We start from the raw sequence: 18,665 nt of genomic DNA on the forward strand, positions 1-18,665 counted from the left end.
ATGATCGGGACCGCCGCTCAGCCCCGGGACCGCCGCTCAGCCCCGGGACCACCGCTCAGTGACCGGGACCGCCGCTCAGCCCCGGGACCGCCGCTCAACGCCCGGGAACGCCGCTCAATGACCGGGACCGCCGCTCAACTCCCGGGACCACCGCTCAACGCCCGGGAACGCCGCTCAATGACCGGGAACGCCGCTCAGTGACCGGGACCGCCGCTCAGCCCCGGGACCGCCGCTCAATGACCGAGACCGCCGCTCAGCCCCGGGACTGCCGCTCAACTCCCGGGACCGCCGCTCAACGCCCGGAGCCGACAATAAATGCCCGAGACCGCCGCTCAATGACCGAGACCGCCGCTCAACGCCCGGGACCGCCGCTCAGCCCCGGGACCGCCGCTCAGCCCCGGGACCGCCGCTCAATGACCGAGACCGCCGCTCAATGACCGAGACCGCTGCTCGGCCCCGGGACCGCCGCTCAACGCCCGGGACCGCTGCTCGGCCCCGGGACCACCGCTCAATGCCCGGGACCTCCCCTCAGCCCCGGAACAGCCGCTCAATGCCTGGAACAGCCGCTCATTGCCCGGAGCCGCTGCCGGTCCCTTATTGGAGCCGCCGCTCAGCCCCGGAACCCCCGCTCAGTGCCCGTACCCACCACCGGTTCCTTCCCGGACCCGCTGCTCTGCCCCGCACCCGCCCCTCTGCCTCGGACCCGCCTCCGGTGCCTTCCAGGAGCCGCCGCTCAGCCCCGGAGCCGCCGCTCAGCCCCGGGACCGCCGCTCAGCCCCGGAGCCGCCGCTCAGCCCCGGAACGCCGCTCAGCCCCGGAACGCCGCTCAGCCCCGGAGCCGCCGCTCAGCCCCGGAACCGCCGCTCGCTGCCCGGAAGCGCCAGCACCTCGGAGTCCCAGAATCACACACGGAGTCAGGCTGGAAGAGCCCTTGTGTGGTCCAGAAGGGTCATGCCAGAGCAAACGAAACAGGATTCCGTCCTTTTGTGTTTTGGTATTTTGTTGGTTTGTTGTTTTTTTTAATATCTCCAGGGATGAACACTCCACACCCTCTCTAGGCACTGTGTCGCCCGCACAGCAAAGAAGTTCTTCCTCATGTTCAGACAGAACTTCCTGTGCATCAGTTCCTGCCCGTTGCTCTTGTGCCATTGCTGGCCCCCTGGAGCAGAGGCTGAGCGCTCCCTGCAGACAGGAACAGACCGGGACGGGGATGAGGGCCCCTCCCAGCTGCGTCTCTTCTCGAGGCTGAATAGCCCCTGCTCCCTCAGCCTTTCCTCAGCAAGGGAGATGCTCCAGGCCCTCCTTCACCTTCGCTGGTGAGGAGCCCAGGGCTGGACACAGCACTCCAGGTGTACTTCCCAAGGCTGGGCAGAGGGGCAGGGTCACTCCCTGACCTGCTGTCAGTGCTCCTCCCAGTGCACCCCAGGGCCTCTTGGCCCCCAGGACACTCTGCTGGCTCCAGGACAGCTCTTTGACCATGGGACCCCCAGGTCCTTTCTGCAGAGATGCTCCAGCAGGTCACCCCGCCTGTGCTGGTACTTGGGGTTGTTCCTCCCCGGGGCAGGACCTGCATCTGCCCTTGTTGAGCATAATTTTCTCTCTGTCCAATTCTGCAGCCTCTCAAAGTCCTGCTGAATGATAGCACAGCCTTCAGGTGGATCAGCCACTTCCATATCATCACCAAACCTGCTGAGGGTACATTCCATCGCTCTGTGCAGATCGTTGAAAACAAGCTGATTGAGACCGGACCCAGTATTGATCTTTGGGGAAGCCACTGACTGCAGACCTCCAAGCAGATGATGCCCTCTGAGCTCTGCCACCCTTGATCCACCTCACCACCTCTTCATCCAACCCACATTCCCTAAGCCAACTGTTGTGGGTTTAGCAGAGCTGGAAATTAGGCACCACGCAGCTACTTGCTCAACTCCCCCCTTCTTTTCCCCTCCCACCCCGTGGAATGGGAAGGAGAATCAAAGTAAAACTTGTATGTTGAGAAAATAACGGTTTAATAATTGAAAATAAAGTAAAATACAGTAGTAATAGTAAATTATAACAATAACAACAGCAATAATAATAGCAATAATAAAGGGGAAAACAAGTGATTCACAACGCAGTCGCTCACCACCCACTGACTGATGTCAGATCCCCTTCCTGAACCCAGATCAGCTCCTTCCCAGTCACTCCCCTCAGCTGATATACTGGGCATTCTGTGGTGTGGAATATCCCTTTGGCCAGTTCAGGTCACCTGTCCCGTCTGTGCTCCCTCCCAGTTTCCTTTGTGAACCTCCTCACTGCCAGAGCACGAGACAAGAAAGAAGTCTTTGCCTTTGGATAAACACGACTTAGCAAAAAACCAAAATAGAATCACAGAACATGCTGAGTTGGAAGGGACCCACAGGGATCATCAAGTTCTGGTCCTGCAGAGGACATCCCAAGTGTCACATCACGTCCCCAGAAGTGCTGTCCAAATGCTCCTTGAACTCAGACAGGCTCCGTGCTGTGCCCATTCCCTGGGGAGCCTGTTCAGTGCTCGACCACCCTCCGGGGAAAAGAACCTTTTCCTAACATCCAACCTAACCCTGCCCTGACACAGCTCCAGCCACTCCCTCGGTCCTGTCCCTGTCACCAGAGCAGAGGCCAGTGTCTGTCTCTCCTCTTCCTCTCAGAGGAAGCTGTAACTGGGATGAATCTCCCCTCAGTCTCCTCCAGGCTGAACAGACCAAGTGCCCTCAGCCGCTCCTCCTCCCCTCAAGGCCCTTCACCAACTTCACTGCCCTCCTCTGGACGCTTCCTAACACCTTAATGTCTTTGTTATTTTGCGGTGCCCACACCTGCCCTCAATACCGCAGCTGAGGCCGCCCCAGCGCAGAGCAGAGCGGGACAATCCCCTCCCCGGCCCGATGCCCCCCAGGACACGGCTGGCGCTCCCCATTCCGAACCCACCCCACGGCAGTGCCACAGCTCCCGAGCCGCCCCGGCCGCTCGGCAGGGCCTGGCCCCGGGCCCGCCGCCCGCAGCCCCGCTTTCCCGGAAGCGCTCGGTCTCCATGGGGACGGCGGGCGGGCGCGCCGGAAGCGGCGGCGCTCGGTGCGGGAGGGCGGCACGTCCGCTCCCTCCGCCCGCGGCCCCGCCGGACCATGGAGCCGGGACGGGCCGGCTGGCTCCTGCTCCTCCTGCTGCTGCCGGCGCTGGGAGCGGCCGCGCCGGGCGAATTCGACCCGTACCGCGTGCTGGGGGTCGGCCGGAGCTCCAGCCAGGCCGACATCAAGAAGGCCTACAAGCGGCTCGCCCGGGAATGGTACGTGCTGCCCTTGCACCCCCTCCGCCCGGCCCCGGGAGCGGATCCCGGCCTCGGTTCGGTGACAGCGACGGGCCCCGCGGCCCGTGGTGGCAGGAGCCGCCTCGCCTGGCTGTGCGCCCCGGCGTCCCCGCAGGCCGGCAGGCAGCCTGACATAGATGCTCCATGCCAGCGATACGTGCTGTAAAACCCTCTGGAGTCTGGCTGCGGGGGGAGAAGTTCGCTCAGAGTCTGCTTAGGAGGGGCAAATGTTCTCCCAGAATCAGGCTACATGGGGGAAAGTTCTCCTGGAATCTGGCTACGGAGGGAAAAGTTCTCCTGGAGTGTGGCTGTGGGGGGAAGATTGTTGCAGAGTCTGGCTACAGGGAAAAAGTTCTTCCAGAGTCTGGTTACAAAGGGAAAAAGTTCTCCCAGAATCAGGCTACAGGGAGAAAAGTTCTCCCAGAGTCTGGCTGTCGGGGGAAAAGTTCTCCTGGAGTCTGGCTATAAGGGGAAAAAGTTCTCCCAGAGTCAAGCAGTGGGGGGAAAAGTTCTCCTGGAGTCTGGCTATAAGGGGAAAAAGTTCTCCCAGAGTCAAGCAGTGGGGGGAAAAGTTCTCTTGGAGTCTGGCTGTGGGGAGAAAAATTTCTCCCTGGGAACTTCTAATTCATGAGGGTTAAAGTCTCAGCTTGATACCTGGATGTCCAAGGGCCGTTCAGTCCCTGTGCTGTGGAAGGGAAATGTGTTGGATGCGCAAACGTCACGCCCCTCATGCAGGTGGTGTGTGGTGAGGGGCAGGCTCATGGCATAGAAATAAAATGAACAAAGCAGGCTTACCTGCAGCTTTTAGAGCCCACGTTGCTCTGTGTGAGACATCCCTGAGGCCGTGGCAGGAGGTGATTCAAGGGAGAACAGTAGTTCTGTAGGGCAGCAGCCAAGGGAGGCATTGCTAGGAAGGAGACACGCTCCATGTCCTGGGCTCAGGCTGCTTGGGATGGAGCAGACAGAGGGACAGGTCTACAGGCACATGGCACACATCCCATGCTGCGTTTTGGGATGGGGTTTGGGCAGGGCCAGCAGGTGCTGGGTATAAATCTGGTCTCAGCCTCGGGGATGTCAGTGCACGCCCTCACTGCCCATGTCCTCCTCAGCTCCAAACAGAGGCCAACAGCTCCCACTGACGCCTTTTCCTCTGGTTCTGCCCCGCAGGCACCCTGACAAAAACAAGGACCCAGGAGCAGAGGACAAATTCATCCAGATTAGTAAGGCCTATGAGGTAACACATGCTTCCTGTGAACTCCTGCTATCGTTAATATTAAGTGACCTTAGTTTTCAATACATGGCTTTGTGTTTTCCCAGTGTATTTCTATGTGGGAAAGGTGCTTGACTCTGCGGAGGTGGACATTATCTACCCAAAAAATATGCTCTGCCTAAAAGCCTCAAAGAAGAAAGGAGTGGGTATTCCCCGTGCCCTGCCTGGCTGGGCAGCGTCTTGACTGTGTCACACATACATAAAAGCATTTTGGGGTCATGTAAGCAACGTTCATCATCACAGGGATTTAGTCACCTCAAATTATTCTTAGCAGTAGTTATTTGCATGTTCTAGAAATTGTTCACTCCAGTTTGTGGCAGCCAAGCCCATGGAAATCAAAATAAATCCTTATTTCCCTGCTAAAAAATGCAGTTTCTCTGCAGGGCTTCTGGCTGCTCAGTGAAACTTCTGGCATTTTCTGAACCCTCCAGATTCAAACAGACACCAGCAAAACCTGCTCCAGAAAAGAGTGTTTGTGCTCAGAACACAGGATGTTCAGACCCAAGGAGCTGTTGGTGACAGAAGCAGTACAGCACTCTGGATTTAGGGCCTCCTTTTCTTTGGGCTTTGAGGGTTTTTTACCCTTATTTACCACAGCAAGCCGAGAAGGATGTGATGCTTCCTTTTTCCAAAATATTTATCTGTCTGATTTGCAGCAAAGACTGCACATTCCTTATGTTAATTACTGAGGGATTACAGTCAGGGCAGTTCCCCCTCATGGTTTCAGGCAATCATTTTTCCATCATTTGCTTTCCAGATTCTCTCCAACGAGGAAAAAAGAGCAAACTTTGATCGCTATGGAGATGCTGGGGAAAGCCAGGTCTTCTCTCAGCAGCAGCATCGCCAGTTCCACCGCTTCCACGATGGCTTCTATTTTGACGAGTCCTTCTTCCATTTCCCTTTCAATTCCGAGAGGCGCGACACCTCCGACGAGAAATATTTGCTCCACTTTTCCCACTACATCAATGAAATCGTGCCAGATAGTTTCAAGAAACCTTACCTCATTAAAATCACCTCAGACTGGTGCTTCAGCTGCATCCACATCGAGCCCGTGTGGAAGGAAGTTGCTCAGGAGTTGGAGGCTCTGGGTAAGGATGAGGTTGTTGGGGTTGGGTGTGTGTCCCTCGCCCCGTAAGGCTGCAGTGGTTTGCCTTCAGGGTTGTGTGACCCAGTTTAGACCCTGTGGATTTCCTCAGGGTTTTATCCTAATGCTCTCCCAAACATTCCTAACTCCAAAGCAGGGTGCTGGGCAAAGGAGCAGGTCATCAGTTTTCCACTGGGCATTTGGGTTGTGAGGGATCTTACAGGTGAACCCCGCGCTCTCCTTTTCCAGGAGCAGGAATCGGCGTCGTTCACGCGGGGTACGAACGGCGTCTCGCCCATCATCTGGGTGCCCACAGCACTCCAACCCTGCTGGGGCTCATTAATGGGAAAATAACCTTCTTCCACAACGCTGTCGTTCGGGAAAACCTGCGGCAATTCGTGGAGAACCTCCTGCCAGGGAATCTTGTTGAAAAGGTAGGTTCTAGCAGGGGTGTCAGATGCTGCTGCTCCTCTCTGCCTGGAGATCCCTCTCTCCTTGGCTGTTTCAGTGGTTAATCTGTTTAGTTCAGGCTCCAAGCTGATCTGTGGCACAAAGCTCCAAACCCTGGACCTGTCAGAAGCCTTCCCACCCCGCAGCTCTGTAACACGAGTCCTTGAAAAGAGGATCCTGCTACTACATGGTCACACCAGTGATTCAAGTGGCAGCTGACCCCAGCTGTGACACCCCACAGCTTCCAGGGCTCTACCCAGGCTATCCCTAGGACAGGAACCTGCTGGATTTCACTTCTCTCCTGCTTTCTTGGCATTTCATCCAGCAAATCAGGGACCACTTGCTACCTCATAGGTCATATCTGCTAAAATTCACTGACACAGAGTCCCATTTGTTTTGTCCAGTTTTCCATCAGACCTTTGAAATGAGCTGGCAGCATGAGCCCTTTCGAAGTCATAAGTCAAATCTCCTAACTGATAAAATATTCCTGTGTTTCAGCCTTCTGGTGATTTTTGACAAGAGTCCTAAAATGCCCACCACCCCGTGATGTGGCTGGGTCAGCTTCCACAGCACTCTCCCCTGCCTGGCCTCTGCTTGTGGCCTTGTTCACCTCACCTCATTTTCCCTTAGGATCTTTACCAGGGGTCACCTTCCCCAGTGGACTCTTCACTTGTCTTCTGGGTACTGGAGTTATTGGACTCCTTGTCCCCAAAATAGGGATCATTTCCCCTTCTACAGTAACTGCAGCCATTTATGTCCTTTTTGATAGGTATCACACCCAAAACAGAGCAGGTTTAGTGGAGCTCTCAGGTGCCTTTTAACCCTTGGCTTCCCATTTTTATGTATATATAAAGAATATGGTCCCAACAAGCAGGAGAACAGTGATGTTGGCATTGACTTGGAATGGCATCAACAGAGGTTGCAATAACTAAGACGGCAGAGGGAGATCAAGAGTGATTGTTTGAATTCACCATTAATCAGGAATATATGTTGGAAAGACCAACCCACAGTCTGCTTCCTGCAACACCTGGAGAGCCTTTTCAGGCTCAGCCCTCATTCAGACACCTGGTTGCAGAACATTGCTGGTGTCTGACAGCTCAGAGGTTAAACTGACGTTCGGCTTCTGTCTAAAGATTACAGATAAAAACTACATCCACTTTCTGTCCCACTGGAGGAAGGACAACAAGCCCCACGTGCTGCTCTTCGATCACATGCCAGTTGTGCCATTGTTATACAAGGTAATGTCATTTCTCTCACTGCCTTGCTGACTTACTTATAAATCCAGGTGTTCCAAATTAAAATACCACTGTCATGAGCAGAGGTGGACTGACTGTTGCCTCCAGACACCACTGACTGGTTCGAGGAGAGCAAGGTGATTTGTGTGGGTTGTAAATGATGCGGCCAGGTGGCCAGCTTTGTAAGGACTCTGTTTCTTTGTCCTGACGCAGTTACCCTTCACGGGTGTGAAGGTGCAGGTGTGTTTCAGAGGTAGCAGCAGCACAGGTGCACAACCTTTGCTGGGAATGAGAGATGTTTGTGGCATGTCTAATTTGGGTTGCTGAAAATCACATTTCCTAAGAAGCCCGTGCCACCCTACAACATGTCAGGCTGTAAATAAAGTTGTGGATCTGTGGAGGCTCCCGGCACAATGACTAAGAGGATGCACAGTTTGGTTCAGTGAGAGAGAGGAAGGGTATCTACCTCTCACAGCACATCTGATGGCATTCAAACAGCGAGATGTGTTCTTGGAGCAAAGTCACCACAGGCACTTGGGGGAGAAACTGCTTACTCTGTAACATAAACACATGCTGGGGATTCCCTCCCACCCAGCTGACGGCGTTTGCCTACCGAGATTACCTGTCCTTTGGGTACGTGTACGTCGGACTCCGAGGCACCGAGGAGTTGTCCAGCCAGTACAACATCAATGTCTACACTCCCACCATGATGATCTTCAAGGAGCATATCGACCGGCCCGCTGACGTTGTGCAGGTATCACTCAGAGCCCTCTCCAAGAGCTTAGGGAAAACAGGCACGAAGCTTTTCTGACCAAACTGGTGATGAGGGGGTGGTCAGTGGTGCAGTTTGGAGGAAGAGTGTTTGTTCTCAGCTTAAACTCAGGCTTTGGAGGAGGAGAGAGAGTGTTGGGACAAGGGAAGCTTGGGGCACTCCAACCTGTTGGGGAGGGGGGACATCGGTAACTTTCCAGTCTTGGGGCCTCAAAACATTTGGTTGATTGCAGGGATGACCACAAGGACTGGCAGCCTTCTCTAGGAACATCCAACAGCTTTCCCCTCCTCTTCCTGTTCATTTCTGACTTCTGCTTTCTTGGTCCTTGCTAGGCACGAGAAATGAAGAAGCAGCTCATTGATGACTTCCTTTCCCAGAATAAGTTCCTCGTGGTGGCCAGACTTACCAGCCAGAGGCTGTTCCAGGAGCTGTGTCCTGTGAAGAAGTCTCACCGTCAGCGGAAGTAAGTGAGGTGTCCCTGTTTTGTTTCCCAAGGCTCTGGGGCTGCTCTAAGAGTCACTTTTGATTTGATTCTGTGGGAAAAGAGCAATGACTGCATTGGATCATGCTCAATATCCACGCTGTCAGAGAGGTTTAGGGCTCATCAGGATTATTCTGGCAAGAGGAAAGGGGTTGGTCGTTCCCTCTCACCTCCAGACTGGCTCTTAATCCTGCATCTTGTTGTGTCACCCAGGCACTGCGTGGTCTTGCTTACCGAGAAGGGAGAGAAGTTTGCTGAGGCTTATGAGGCCTTTTTGACTTTTGCTGTGGCCAACACAAAAGACACGCTGAGGTTTGTGCACATCTACAGTGATCGGCAGCCAGAATTTGCAGACGCCTTGCTGATGGATGAGGAGAAGTATCGTGGAAAATCAGCGGTGAGGGTTTCCTTTTATTTTATTAATTCCTTCTTCGCTTAGCCTGTCATTTAATTGATGCTGTACTGTGATCTGACACCTGATTCTGAGCAGTGGTTTGAAGTGAATAATCTGTCTAAAAGAAAACAAAAGCCCCTTCCTCTCTGACATGTACCATGCTCTTGGCTCATCCAGGTGGTCATTCTGGAGAGACGCAATAACGCAGGGAAGATCGCCTATAAAGCCTTGGAGGAGGCCTGGCAAGGCAGCAAAGAGGACAACTTCATCCTCCTGGATCTCCTGGATCAGCTGAGGACAGACCCCGGCCTTCTGTCCTCAGAGACCGTTGTGGCAGACCTGAATGATGAGCTCGCTCCTGTAAGTGCACAGCCTTTCCAGATGCCTGACATCCGTGTTACCTTTGTGGACAATCCCACTATTGTTGTTCAGAGGCATTATTTATATTTTAAAATAACAAGGCAAAACTCTTAGAAGATTTCTTGCTTACAGAAGGAATCTCATGGCATGCTCAAACTTGTTGGGGCTCTTTGTAGCAGCTTTGTCATTTCATTTTTTGCATTTCATTCTTTTTGAACAGATGTTCCTTATCCGATGGTTCTACTCCACAGTGGACTACATTTCAGACTGGTGGGACAGTTTGTTTCACAGTAACTGGTACGGATTGGGCATCCATTGTTGGTATTCACTGCTTCCTTGTCACCTTATTTTAAAACAGATCCAATTTTAGCATCCTTTTGGGTGGGAACAGGACAAAGCTCAAAAACATGATGGCCTTTAAGATCCAAGAAACAAGCTGAGTTTGTGGGGAAGGCACACAGTGTTATCTGACATAGGGAGGAACTGAAATTGAGGCAGAAAATGTGAACTCACAGACCTGACAGCTGCTTGCACATCTTCCCTCAGGCGAGAAATGATGCCACTCCTGTCCTTGCTCTTCTCCGCACTCTTCATTCTCTTTGGCACCGTTATTGTTCAGGCTTTCAGGTGAGTGTGCGCCAAAATGCCCTCAGGAATAGCGCTTCAGTCCAACCCCAAGGTCTTAAACACACAAAATCACCTTCCTCTGCAGTGATTCGAGTGACACAAGGGACGCTCCACCCTCGGGGAAAGAAGAAATGGCCACAAAGACGGAGAAGAACGATGCGAGCTTCAGCAAAGAGAGTAACAGGTTCCTTCTCTAACTTCTCCAGAATGTTTTCTACAGAAGCATTGCTCAGGGAGCACCTGTGCAGGGAGGGCTAGTGAAGAGCAGAGAAGTGCTGAAGTTGCACATAGTGCAGTTGTTGTGCAGGGCAGTGCAGGCACAGCAAGGAAGGAGAACCAGTGCACAGCCAGGACCCGGCCAGCAAGGACAGGGGGACACTAATCTGCTTATTAAACAATTCCCATCAGGTTTGCCCAAGACAGCATCCTCAGGGGATAGGTAAAGGTCTGACCCACTCTTGAGGGAGGTGCAAACCAAGCTATTGCACTAGTTATATTGGCTTTTGCTACAGGGCACAGGGATGGCTCAGCGTAACAGGCTGGCAAATGCACTCACAGTTTCTCCATCATCAGTTGCTCCCAGTCCTTTGCCCCCCTTTCACTCGGTCTTTTTGTTGCAGCAGGATTCCCAAAAAGAGCTTTGTTGAGGTTACTGAGCTAACAGACGTCAACTACACCAGTAACTTGGTGCGCCTGAGGCCAGGGCACATGAACGTCGTCTTGATCCTGTCCAACTCCACCAAAACCCCCCTGCTCCAGAAGTTCGCCCTAGAAGTCTACATGTTCACAGGGTAGGCTGGGCCCTCTCCCGGGCTTCTGTTCTGTATTAACCACTTGTGTGATGCTGCTCTGGTGACATGTGAGGAGCATGGTTGGCTCTGTTGCCAGGAGTGAACGCTTCTGGCAAGCGAAGCGGCCTCTGCCCTTATCGGTGGCAATGAGCCACCAAAAAGCAAGAGGCTGTTCCTAGCCAGACTTGGTGATGGTGGCCAAAGGCATCGGGTGCTGGTGGCACTTTGGCTGTATCCATGTTTTGACAAATGGAAAGGACAACAGTGCTGTATACACTGAGCTGAAAAAGGAGCTGTGGCAACATAGCACTGCCCTGCCCTTGTTGACAATTCCTTACCTGTCCAGTAGGAGTCCAGCCAGACCCAGGACACGTGGTAATCCCAGTATCTTCTCTGCTCTTCCCCCAGGAGCAGCTCTCTTCACTTCTCCTTCCTTAGCCTGGACAAGCACCGAGAGTGGCTGGAGTATCTGCTGGAGTTTGCACAGGATGCAGCCCCCATCCCAAACCAGTATGACAAGCATTTCCTCGAGCGTGACTACACGGGCTATGTCCTGGCTCTGAACGGCCACAAGAAATACTTCTGCCTCTTTAAGCCTCACAGATCAGGGGACGAGGGGGGAACCCTGGGATCGTGCGAAGATTATGATGCTTTACAACATGCGGAAGCCAGAGGGAAATCCTCCTGCAGCCCAGGATCTAGATCCATTAAAAACAAATTACACAAATTGTCCTTTTGGATGGAACGCCTTCTAGAGGGTTCCTTACAGAGGTTCTATATCCCCTCATGGCCTGCACTAGACTGAGGAATTTTACAGAGATTCTAAGGGGACAAACTTTTTATGAAGATGACAAGGGACAGCTCTTTCCAGGAAAACTCAAACAAGTGTGATGAATGGACCTTAGGTTTTAGACTAACTCTCCTGGGGCCGGCAACTAAAACACACCTCCTGCGTCCGGAGCCCGGGAGCGCAGCCAAGCGCACCCATGCGCCCTCCACCGCCCCGCCGTGCGTTTGGACGCTGTACAACCGAAGAGCCAAGAAGTCTGTTCTGCCCCTCTCGTCCTGCCACGTCTGCTTCCCGAGTCCCCCCCATCCCACCTCTTGTTTTACCTTGGTTGAAGAAATCCGTGACTTCCCTGGGTCCGGACCAGCTGCGGCCGGTGATGCAGGCCGGGTCGCGGTACTCCCTCCCCGTCCCCGTGTGCTTAGCCCATGGTGCATGGTGTAACTCTGGCAAGACCCTGCAGACCCTCCAGGCCCTGCCCTTCCGAAACGCCTCCTCCCACCAGGCAGTCATTCTGTCTCGGCTTTCCCCATGGTAAGTGATGCAGAATCTGGTCAGGAGCATCTCCCGTGTAGCAAACCTTAGCTGGGACCCCCCCGTGGTGTGGGTTTGTGGGCAATCTGCATGTTTCATACTCCTCGTGTCATGGTTCCACCTGCAGCTTCACTGGCTGAACCATAACAGGGAGGGAAAGGGCATGGCCGTAAAATACTGTCAAAGTGTTGAGTCATTTTAAATGTCACGTTGATTTTTCAGATGCCTTTTCTGCTTCTGTCGATTTTAGACGATGTATCCTAGAGCCATAACTTTACCTGCGTCCTCAAATTGTAGGCGTGAGCTGCTATGAGCCAGTAGATGTGTAAAAAAACTCTACGTAGCTGCCAGGGAGTCACCCAGGCTCCTTGCAAACACCTTTCCAGCTGTAGTACAAACAACCTTCCTTTGTATCAAGGAACCTCATCCTTCAACGATTGTATTCTTGAAACGTTGCCCCAGAAGTGCTGTATCATCAGACTGTTGCGTGCGTGTGAAGCTCCTTTGGTTTAGTCAGGGGTTGAGATGTTGGGTTTCAGCCTCTCACCCATTTCTTTGTAACCCCAAACCTCCATTTCTGCACACTCAGGCTGCTCCCGTGGACTTTGTGTTTGTTTGCTTGGGTATTTCTTTCATCTTTTGGAAGTGTTGGGGGTGTGTGAGGTTAGAGCAGCTGCACAGCCCTGGGTTTGGACGTTGCTTTGCTGTAGCAGTGCCCCAACAGTCACTTCCAACACCACAGGGAAAGGCTGCCCCTGGGTAGAGGGAGGACAGCAGCAGCCTCGTGGCTGATTAACACTCCTCGAGTGACCAAGCAAGGCAGCAGGGCTTCTCTTTATGGCAAGGACTGAAATCCTGTGAGGTTTGTTCTTCCTTTACACTGCTCCAGGGCTCACACTGGCACCTCCTTCCATGGATCAGGAGCCCTGTGGCACCATCAGGCTCCAGCATTGCCAAAGCACAGGGATGGGGGCCAGTGGCCTTTGCCACAGGGCTTGGAACACAGAGCACTCAGTGAACACATGGTGTTAATTCCAGACTCAATCCTTGCCACCTTAGTTACCATCTTAGCAGAGCAGCCAGTCAGTAGGAATAACTGCCAGCCCCTGAGCTAGCTGCTGATCCCACACAGAAGCCAGGAATGCTTCAGTCACTGCACTCCCTACATGCCCTAATTGCTCCCAAAGCCTTGCCTCATTGCATCTCCCCATCCTGGGAGCAGGCTGGCATGCTCTGACCCCCACAGGTACCTCAGATCCCCTATAAAACGTGCTTCACATAAAGGCTGTGATGCTACAAACAATCCCTACCTGAGGTTAGTTAATTCCAGCCCAGTGCACCCTGGGCCACGGAATGAGGCACTAAAGTAGAGGGAAGGAAGGTGAGGTCTTCTCCCTGCCCAGGAGCTCCTGTGAAGGCACACAGGCAGCACTGACAGAGAGCAGAGGGGGAGCCACCTGATGCTTCTGGACTTCATTTCCACCCGGCTGGAGCAATCACCAAAGCACTCCTGCACTTTTCCCACAGCTGGCCATGCAGGATGTGGCTGGAATAGTTTTTAGCCCAGCAGAAGGCTCCACATAACGTCTTAAACATTACAGTAACAAAAGAACACTCTCTGGATCTCTGCTGTTTCTTAAGCTGATCAGAAACAAGGAGAAAACCCTCAACTCATGAAAAAAAGTGCCTAGTATGCTACAGCGAGGGAATTCAGCCCAACCCTGAGGAAGGGGAGAAGGCTTTATGGCCTTCACATCCATTGTGTGTGTTGCAAGCTGCCAGAATCCTTGGATTTATTTTCTTTTTAACACAGCTAACTTCCCCTTTCAGCCAGGGTTCAGCTGAGGGAGTGCTTGCATCAGTCCACCTGTGCTGGCTGCAGCTGGACAGGAGCACAGCTCCTGGATTTTTATGGAAATTTTGCCTGAGTTGAAGCAAAAGCCAAGCTGCTCTGCCCCCTGGTTTAGTTGGCCGCAGTGCCAGCATGGCACTCTGGGTGTTTGCTGTCTTGAGACCACGGTCAGAGCTGCTTATCCCGGGATCTGCCCTCTCCCAGCAGCCATGAGCCATCACCCTATCATTTTCTGAACACCTGTGATTCTGTTCCACACGCGGTGATTCGTAATCCAAAGATTGAGGAGATTGGGTCCTAGTGCACTTTCCTAGCGAGATCTGAGCGATGGCACGGTGCTCAGAGCTGAGGCAAAGGGATACAGGCCCCAGAGTGGAGATTGTTCCCAAACTCCTCCCTGTCCCTGCCCTTCACCCACAGCAACCAGGAGCCAGGACACGAGCGCAGCCTGACAAGTAGGACTGAGAACTAGGTACCTATTTTGCACTTTTGATACTGGGAGGGAGGGGGGGGAAATTAACTTATTTGGCAGAGTTGTCTTTTTTATTTTTGGGGGGTTTTGTTTTGTTTTTGTATTTGTGAACAGGCACTGATGTCATTTTGTTTTAAGACAATTACAGTTTCGCAACCAAAATAAACTATTTTAATGTGTGATGAGGTGGTTCTGTGTTTCCATGTACAAACAAACCTCACCTTCATGTCCTCTCAGAAATTTCAGGTGAGTTTAACTGCTCCTGCCATAGGAAACTCCTGGTTATTCCACTAGCAGGCATTCTAGTCAAATATCTCCTTACTCTCAGCAGGAGGTTCAGGCCCCCTTCATATCCTCCCTTCTTCTACATTCATTGTCCTGCTGCAACATCCTAATGGGACAAACCTTTTACCAGTGATAGTTTTTCCAGGAGCCCTGTGAGCTGGGTGAATCATTCCAGAGGCAAAATGGCATTAGCCTCATCTATCCCTTTCCCAGGGCAGCACCAAAGCTCCAGACCCCAGTTAAACAGGATGTCTAGCCTGTTCCCTACAGTTTCCCAGCTAAAAAGTACCTTTTCTAGTGGTAAATGGCATTTATTTCCTGCTGCAAAGCCCATGCTGGCTGCAGCTGGCTGAAGGGAAGGGGACATGGAAAGCCTGGCTGAGGACATGGAGTAGTGTTTGCCCCAGGGCAGGTGAGAACTGCCCTCACAGTGTCTTTACTCCTGGGAGGACACACAGCATCTCAAACAGCAGGTTTGCTCCCAGGAGGGCTGTATTGCCTAGAAACACAAGACAAAAAAAGAAAATCTGTGTATATCCAACGGCTTTCACCCACAGCCACCTGTGCCAGGCACTTGTCTTGCCCTTAGGCATCTTCAGACTCACCAGAGACATCGTACATTGGTGCGACTTCCACAAGGTCACACCCCACTATGTTCAGACCTTTGCAGCCACGAATAATCTCCAAAGCCTAGGGGAAAAATGGATTCGGGATCAAGAAACACATCTGAGCTAGCAGACTGGCCTGGGCTTTGCTTTCCCCATCCTTATCACTATGAGGAAACATTTCCTGGCCTCCCTAAACTTCCACTTTGCTGTGCTGGTGAAACGACCTCCTTTAAAGGGAGCAAAAGAGCCCTTTTCCCCTGGGCAGGGCAGCGTGTCCCCTCACCTGCGCAGGTGTGAGCCCGGCAATCTCCGGGGTGCCGGTGCCCGGGGCGTAGGCGGGGTCCAGCCCATCGATATCGAAGCTGATGTACACTGGCTTGTCCCCCATCTGCGCCCTCACCTCCCTCATCAGCGGCTCCAGGGACTTCATCCAGCACTCCTCAGCTGGGACCACCCGGAAACCCTGTGGGAGCACAGACACACAGGCACCTGCTGAGGGAAAGGGGGGAGATGAGCATCCCCTGCCCTGCTGGGGAATATCTACCGGGATCAATCCTCATTCCAGGGTGAAGCTGCAGAAGTGCACCTGGAAACACCTTCCACTCCCCACACACACTGTAACTCGCCACTCAGCTGACACTCAGCGAGCCGGGAGTGCTTGTCCTGCAGACAAGCTGCTGGCATGGAACAAGAGGCTAAACATGCATTTATTTCCCTGCTGAAGCCAAGTAAATATTACTGACGTGGTATTTATGGCAGGGGGAGCGCACAGCCCTCGGCTGCAGATCATTTACCTGTTCCCGGCAGTACTTGTGGGGATCGGGGTCATAGCAGGAGCCTCGGGTGCCGATCTGTACCACGCGGCCGCAGTCCAGCAGCCCTTCCTCCACACAACGGCGGAATGGGCTCCCGTGGTAGATCTTCTCCCCCAGAGCCGTGTCCCCCGTGTCGGTGTGAGCATCCACGTGCACCAGTCCCACGGGACCGTGCCTGCTCGAGACAGGGTGGCCACGCTAGTCCTGTCCCGTGCATGGTGGCCCTGCCAACAGCAGGGACAGCAAACCAGGAGCCTTGCTGAGGCTCTTCCCCAGGTCCTTTCTCTCCATCTCCAGATTAGAAACTTACTTTGCCACCAGGGCCTGCAGGATTGGGTATGTTATGGTGTGATCTCCACCTGCAAGAGGACACAGGGAAGAGGGGGAATACACTACAGGAGCTGCTCAGCACTCATTGCTTCTGTTCCCAAGTAATTTTTTCCCTCTTTGCATTTATCCTGCACTTATTTATGCAGGGCTTCATTGCCAAAGGAAAACTAACACTCCCATGTGCAAGTTGCTTCCTCTCCTGGGTCCTTTCTTCTCTTGGTCTTCCTTCTAGGAAGGACCAGATACGCAGGACTGCCAGCAGGCACAGCCTGTGGAGCAGGACACTTGACTGGGCTTATAAATAGACATTTGATCAGCTTCTGAGGACACTCCAACTGGTGACTTGCCCCTCGTTCTCCACACACTCACTGCCTTCAGCGATGCCAAGCAGTAACAGCTGCAAACTTGAACATGCGCCCAAATCGGGTGTCATACAAAGCCTGGTGCTCGCTCAGCTGGAGGGACACAAGGGACAAAACCTGCTCTTGCTTTGGGTCCTGCTCAACAGGACACCAAAAACACGTCACTGGTTTTATTTACAGACTGACTCATCCTCCTCATTTTTGACCCAAGGAAGAGGCATCACAGAACATTCTGCTCAGCAGGGAGCCTGTGAATTTACCCACGATACAGCACAAGAGCCCAGGCAGGGGACGGATCCATCGCTCGCCTCCTGCCAAGCCTGGATTGAATGACAGGAGGAGTAGAGGGAGTTTGACGGAGCCAGGACGCAGTGGCAGCACAGGGAGACGCGGGCTCCTTACCCAAGGTGAGGGGCACACAGCCGGAGGCCACGATCTCCTGGTAGGACTCCCGGATGAGGCGGCAGCTGTCAGGCAGGTTGTAGAGGTTCACGTTCACGTCCCCGATGTCAGCCACCCGCAGGGAGTCGAACGGCGCCGCCCCGGTGCTGCCGTTGTACCTCCTCACCATCGCCGACTCGGCGCGGATCTGGCGCGGGCCAAACCTGGGCGATGACACGGCTGGGAAACGCCACCAGGCATTGTTCCCAGCACCCCTCTCACCACAGGAGAGCCGTGCCTGATGGCCAGAGGGAAGCATGAGCTTTCCCAGGCTGGCCCTTACCTGGCTCCCGGCCGGTTGGATGTGCCTGTGTCCAGCGGGACACCGACAAACGCCACGTCCAGTCCCTCCGCAGATGCCTGCACTGGAAGCCTCATCATGGAGCAGACCCCCACAGGCCGGGCCACGAGCAGGGCACTGGGGGGCACGTTGAACTGCGAGCTGCAGCAGCTGGAGGCTCTGCTCCCTGGGACCAGGGGCTGGAGGAACCCTGCAGACACACTGGCTGGGGAGCTGGAGGTGGCCAGAAGGGCCAGAGGCTGCAGGCTGGGGTGTGATGCGGTCACCAGAGTGGTCACGGCTGGCTTGGGGGCACAGAGCCCAGCTCCCCGGGGCAGCAGCTGACTGCAGGCAGCCCAGAGCAGAGGCCTCATCCTGACCCACACAATCCCACCCTCTCTCCCACTGGGAATGCAGCGAGGTGTGCTGTGGAGCCCGTTCCCAGCTTGGGCAGAGCGCCAACTGTCTCTGCCAAGCCTCCCTCCAGGGATCAAAGTGCACCGGACACTCCACTGCCTGGGGAAGGGCAGAAATCCAGCCCAGCCTCCACATTCACCCTCCCAGCCACCCCCTTTCCCAATGGCAAAGTCCTGGCAAACACTGGGAACAAACACAGCAGTGAGGGGCAAGAGCCTGTGCAGGGATTAGTGGGACAGGGTGAGAGGGACATGCTGGGAGATGTCCCAGTTTGCTCCCCTTGGGCATTTGCAGACAGACAGCACGGCAGCATTTGTTGCATTAACAGCCTGTACTTTTAACCTGCACTCCACAAAAGCACCCAGAATGCTGAAAAATCATAAAAATGTCTCATTAGCAGAAGGCAGAAGGGAAAGAAAACAAAAGGGAAGTCTGACCACAGCAGAACCATGGGGGGACAAAATGCAAGCAACAGGGGAAGCATTAACAGGGATTTAAGGACCAGAGGGACAAGCTGCTGGACAAGCATTTTAGACCATTTTTGAGGACAGAATTGAAACAGTTTCCAGGGAAAGCAAGTTCCCAATGAGTGGAGTTCATTAGTGCAGATAAAACCCTGGTTGGGCAAATACAAACACACTTGATACTGGATGGCTCCAGCCCCTAAAATCTGCTCCCTACTTGTGAGGGAAGGCACAG

The 18,665-nt window shown here is 53.7% G+C and overlaps 2 protein-coding genes across 3 annotated transcripts; one reads left to right on the forward strand and one right to left on the reverse strand.

Annotated features, from left to right (window-relative positions):
• Positions 1-3,058: 3,058 nt before the first annotated feature.
• DNAJC16 (DnaJ heat shock protein family (Hsp40) member C16) lies at positions 3,059-11,726 on the forward strand. Of its 2 annotated transcripts, none has more exons than XM_068171439.1 (14): positions 3,059-3,298; positions 4,487-4,553; positions 5,347-5,677; positions 5,923-6,107; positions 7,257-7,361; positions 7,954-8,112; positions 8,463-8,593; positions 8,825-9,008; positions 9,183-9,365; positions 9,586-9,662; positions 9,912-9,992; positions 10,078-10,176; positions 10,613-10,783; positions 11,192-11,726. In XM_068171439.1, the coding sequence occupies exons 1-14, from the start codon at positions 3,138-3,140 to the stop codon at positions 11,586-11,588; spliced, it is 2,331 nt and encodes a 776-aa protein (XP_068027540.1). In that variant the 5' UTR covers positions 3,059-3,137; the 3' UTR covers positions 11,589-11,726. The 2 variants fall into 2 exon arrangements, with proteins under 2 accessions (XP_068027540.1, XP_068027541.1); XM_068171440.1 differs by having other exon boundaries at positions 3,060-3,298; positions 10,616-10,783.
• Positions 11,727-14,996: 3,270 nt separating this feature from the next.
• Positions 14,997-18,104, reverse strand: AGMAT (agmatinase (putative)). Its single transcript, XM_068171442.1, has 7 exons — positions 17,553-18,104; positions 17,231-17,433; positions 16,447-16,495; positions 16,116-16,311; positions 15,605-15,784; positions 15,319-15,403; positions 14,997-15,212 (listed from the first exon to the last, which is right to left on the reverse strand). The coding sequence occupies exons 1-7, from the start codon at positions 17,921-17,923 to the stop codon at positions 15,139-15,141; spliced, it is 1,158 nt and encodes a 385-aa protein (XP_068027543.1). The 5' UTR covers positions 17,924-18,104; the 3' UTR covers positions 14,997-15,138.
• Between the last annotated feature and the right edge of the window lie 561 nt (positions 18,105-18,665).

The sequence above is a fragment of the Anomalospiza imberbis genome, chromosome 23 (assembly GCF_031753505.1).
Source record: "Anomalospiza imberbis isolate Cuckoo-Finch-1a 21T00152 chromosome 23, ASM3175350v1, whole genome shotgun sequence".
Taxonomy (NCBI): Eukaryota; Metazoa; Chordata; class Aves; order Passeriformes; family Viduidae; genus Anomalospiza; species Anomalospiza imberbis.

What these genes read in the sequence shown, in the direction of transcription:
- DNAJC16 (XM_068171439.1), top strand. Translation starts at nt 3,138, where the DNA reads ATGGAGCCGGGACGGGCCGGCTGGCTCCTGCTCCTCCTGCTGCTGCCG. An exon ending in AGTATCGTGGAAAATCAGCG is followed by an intron (nt 9,009 to 9,182) that starts GTGAGGGTTTCC and finishes TGGCTCATCCAG; the next exon opens with GTGGTCATTCTGGAGAGACG. An exon ending in TTCAGCAAAGAGAGTAACAG is followed by an intron (nt 10,177 to 10,612) that starts GTTCCTTCTCTA and finishes TTTTTGTTGCAG; the next exon opens with CAGGATTCCCAAAAAGAGCT.
- AGMAT (XM_068171442.1), bottom strand. Translation starts at nt 17,923, where the DNA reads ATGAGGCCTCTGCTCTGGGCTGCCTGCAGTCAGCTGCTGCCCCGGGGA. An exon ending in CTGTGTGCCCCTCACCTTGG is followed by an intron (nt 16,496 to 17,230) that starts GTAAGGAGCCCG and finishes GTCCTCTTGCAG; the next exon opens with GTGGAGATCACACCATAACA. An exon ending in ACAAGTACTGCCGGGAACAG is followed by an intron (nt 15,785 to 16,115) that starts GTAAATGATCTG and finishes GTGCTCCCACAG; the next exon opens with GGTTTCCGGGTGGTCCCAGC.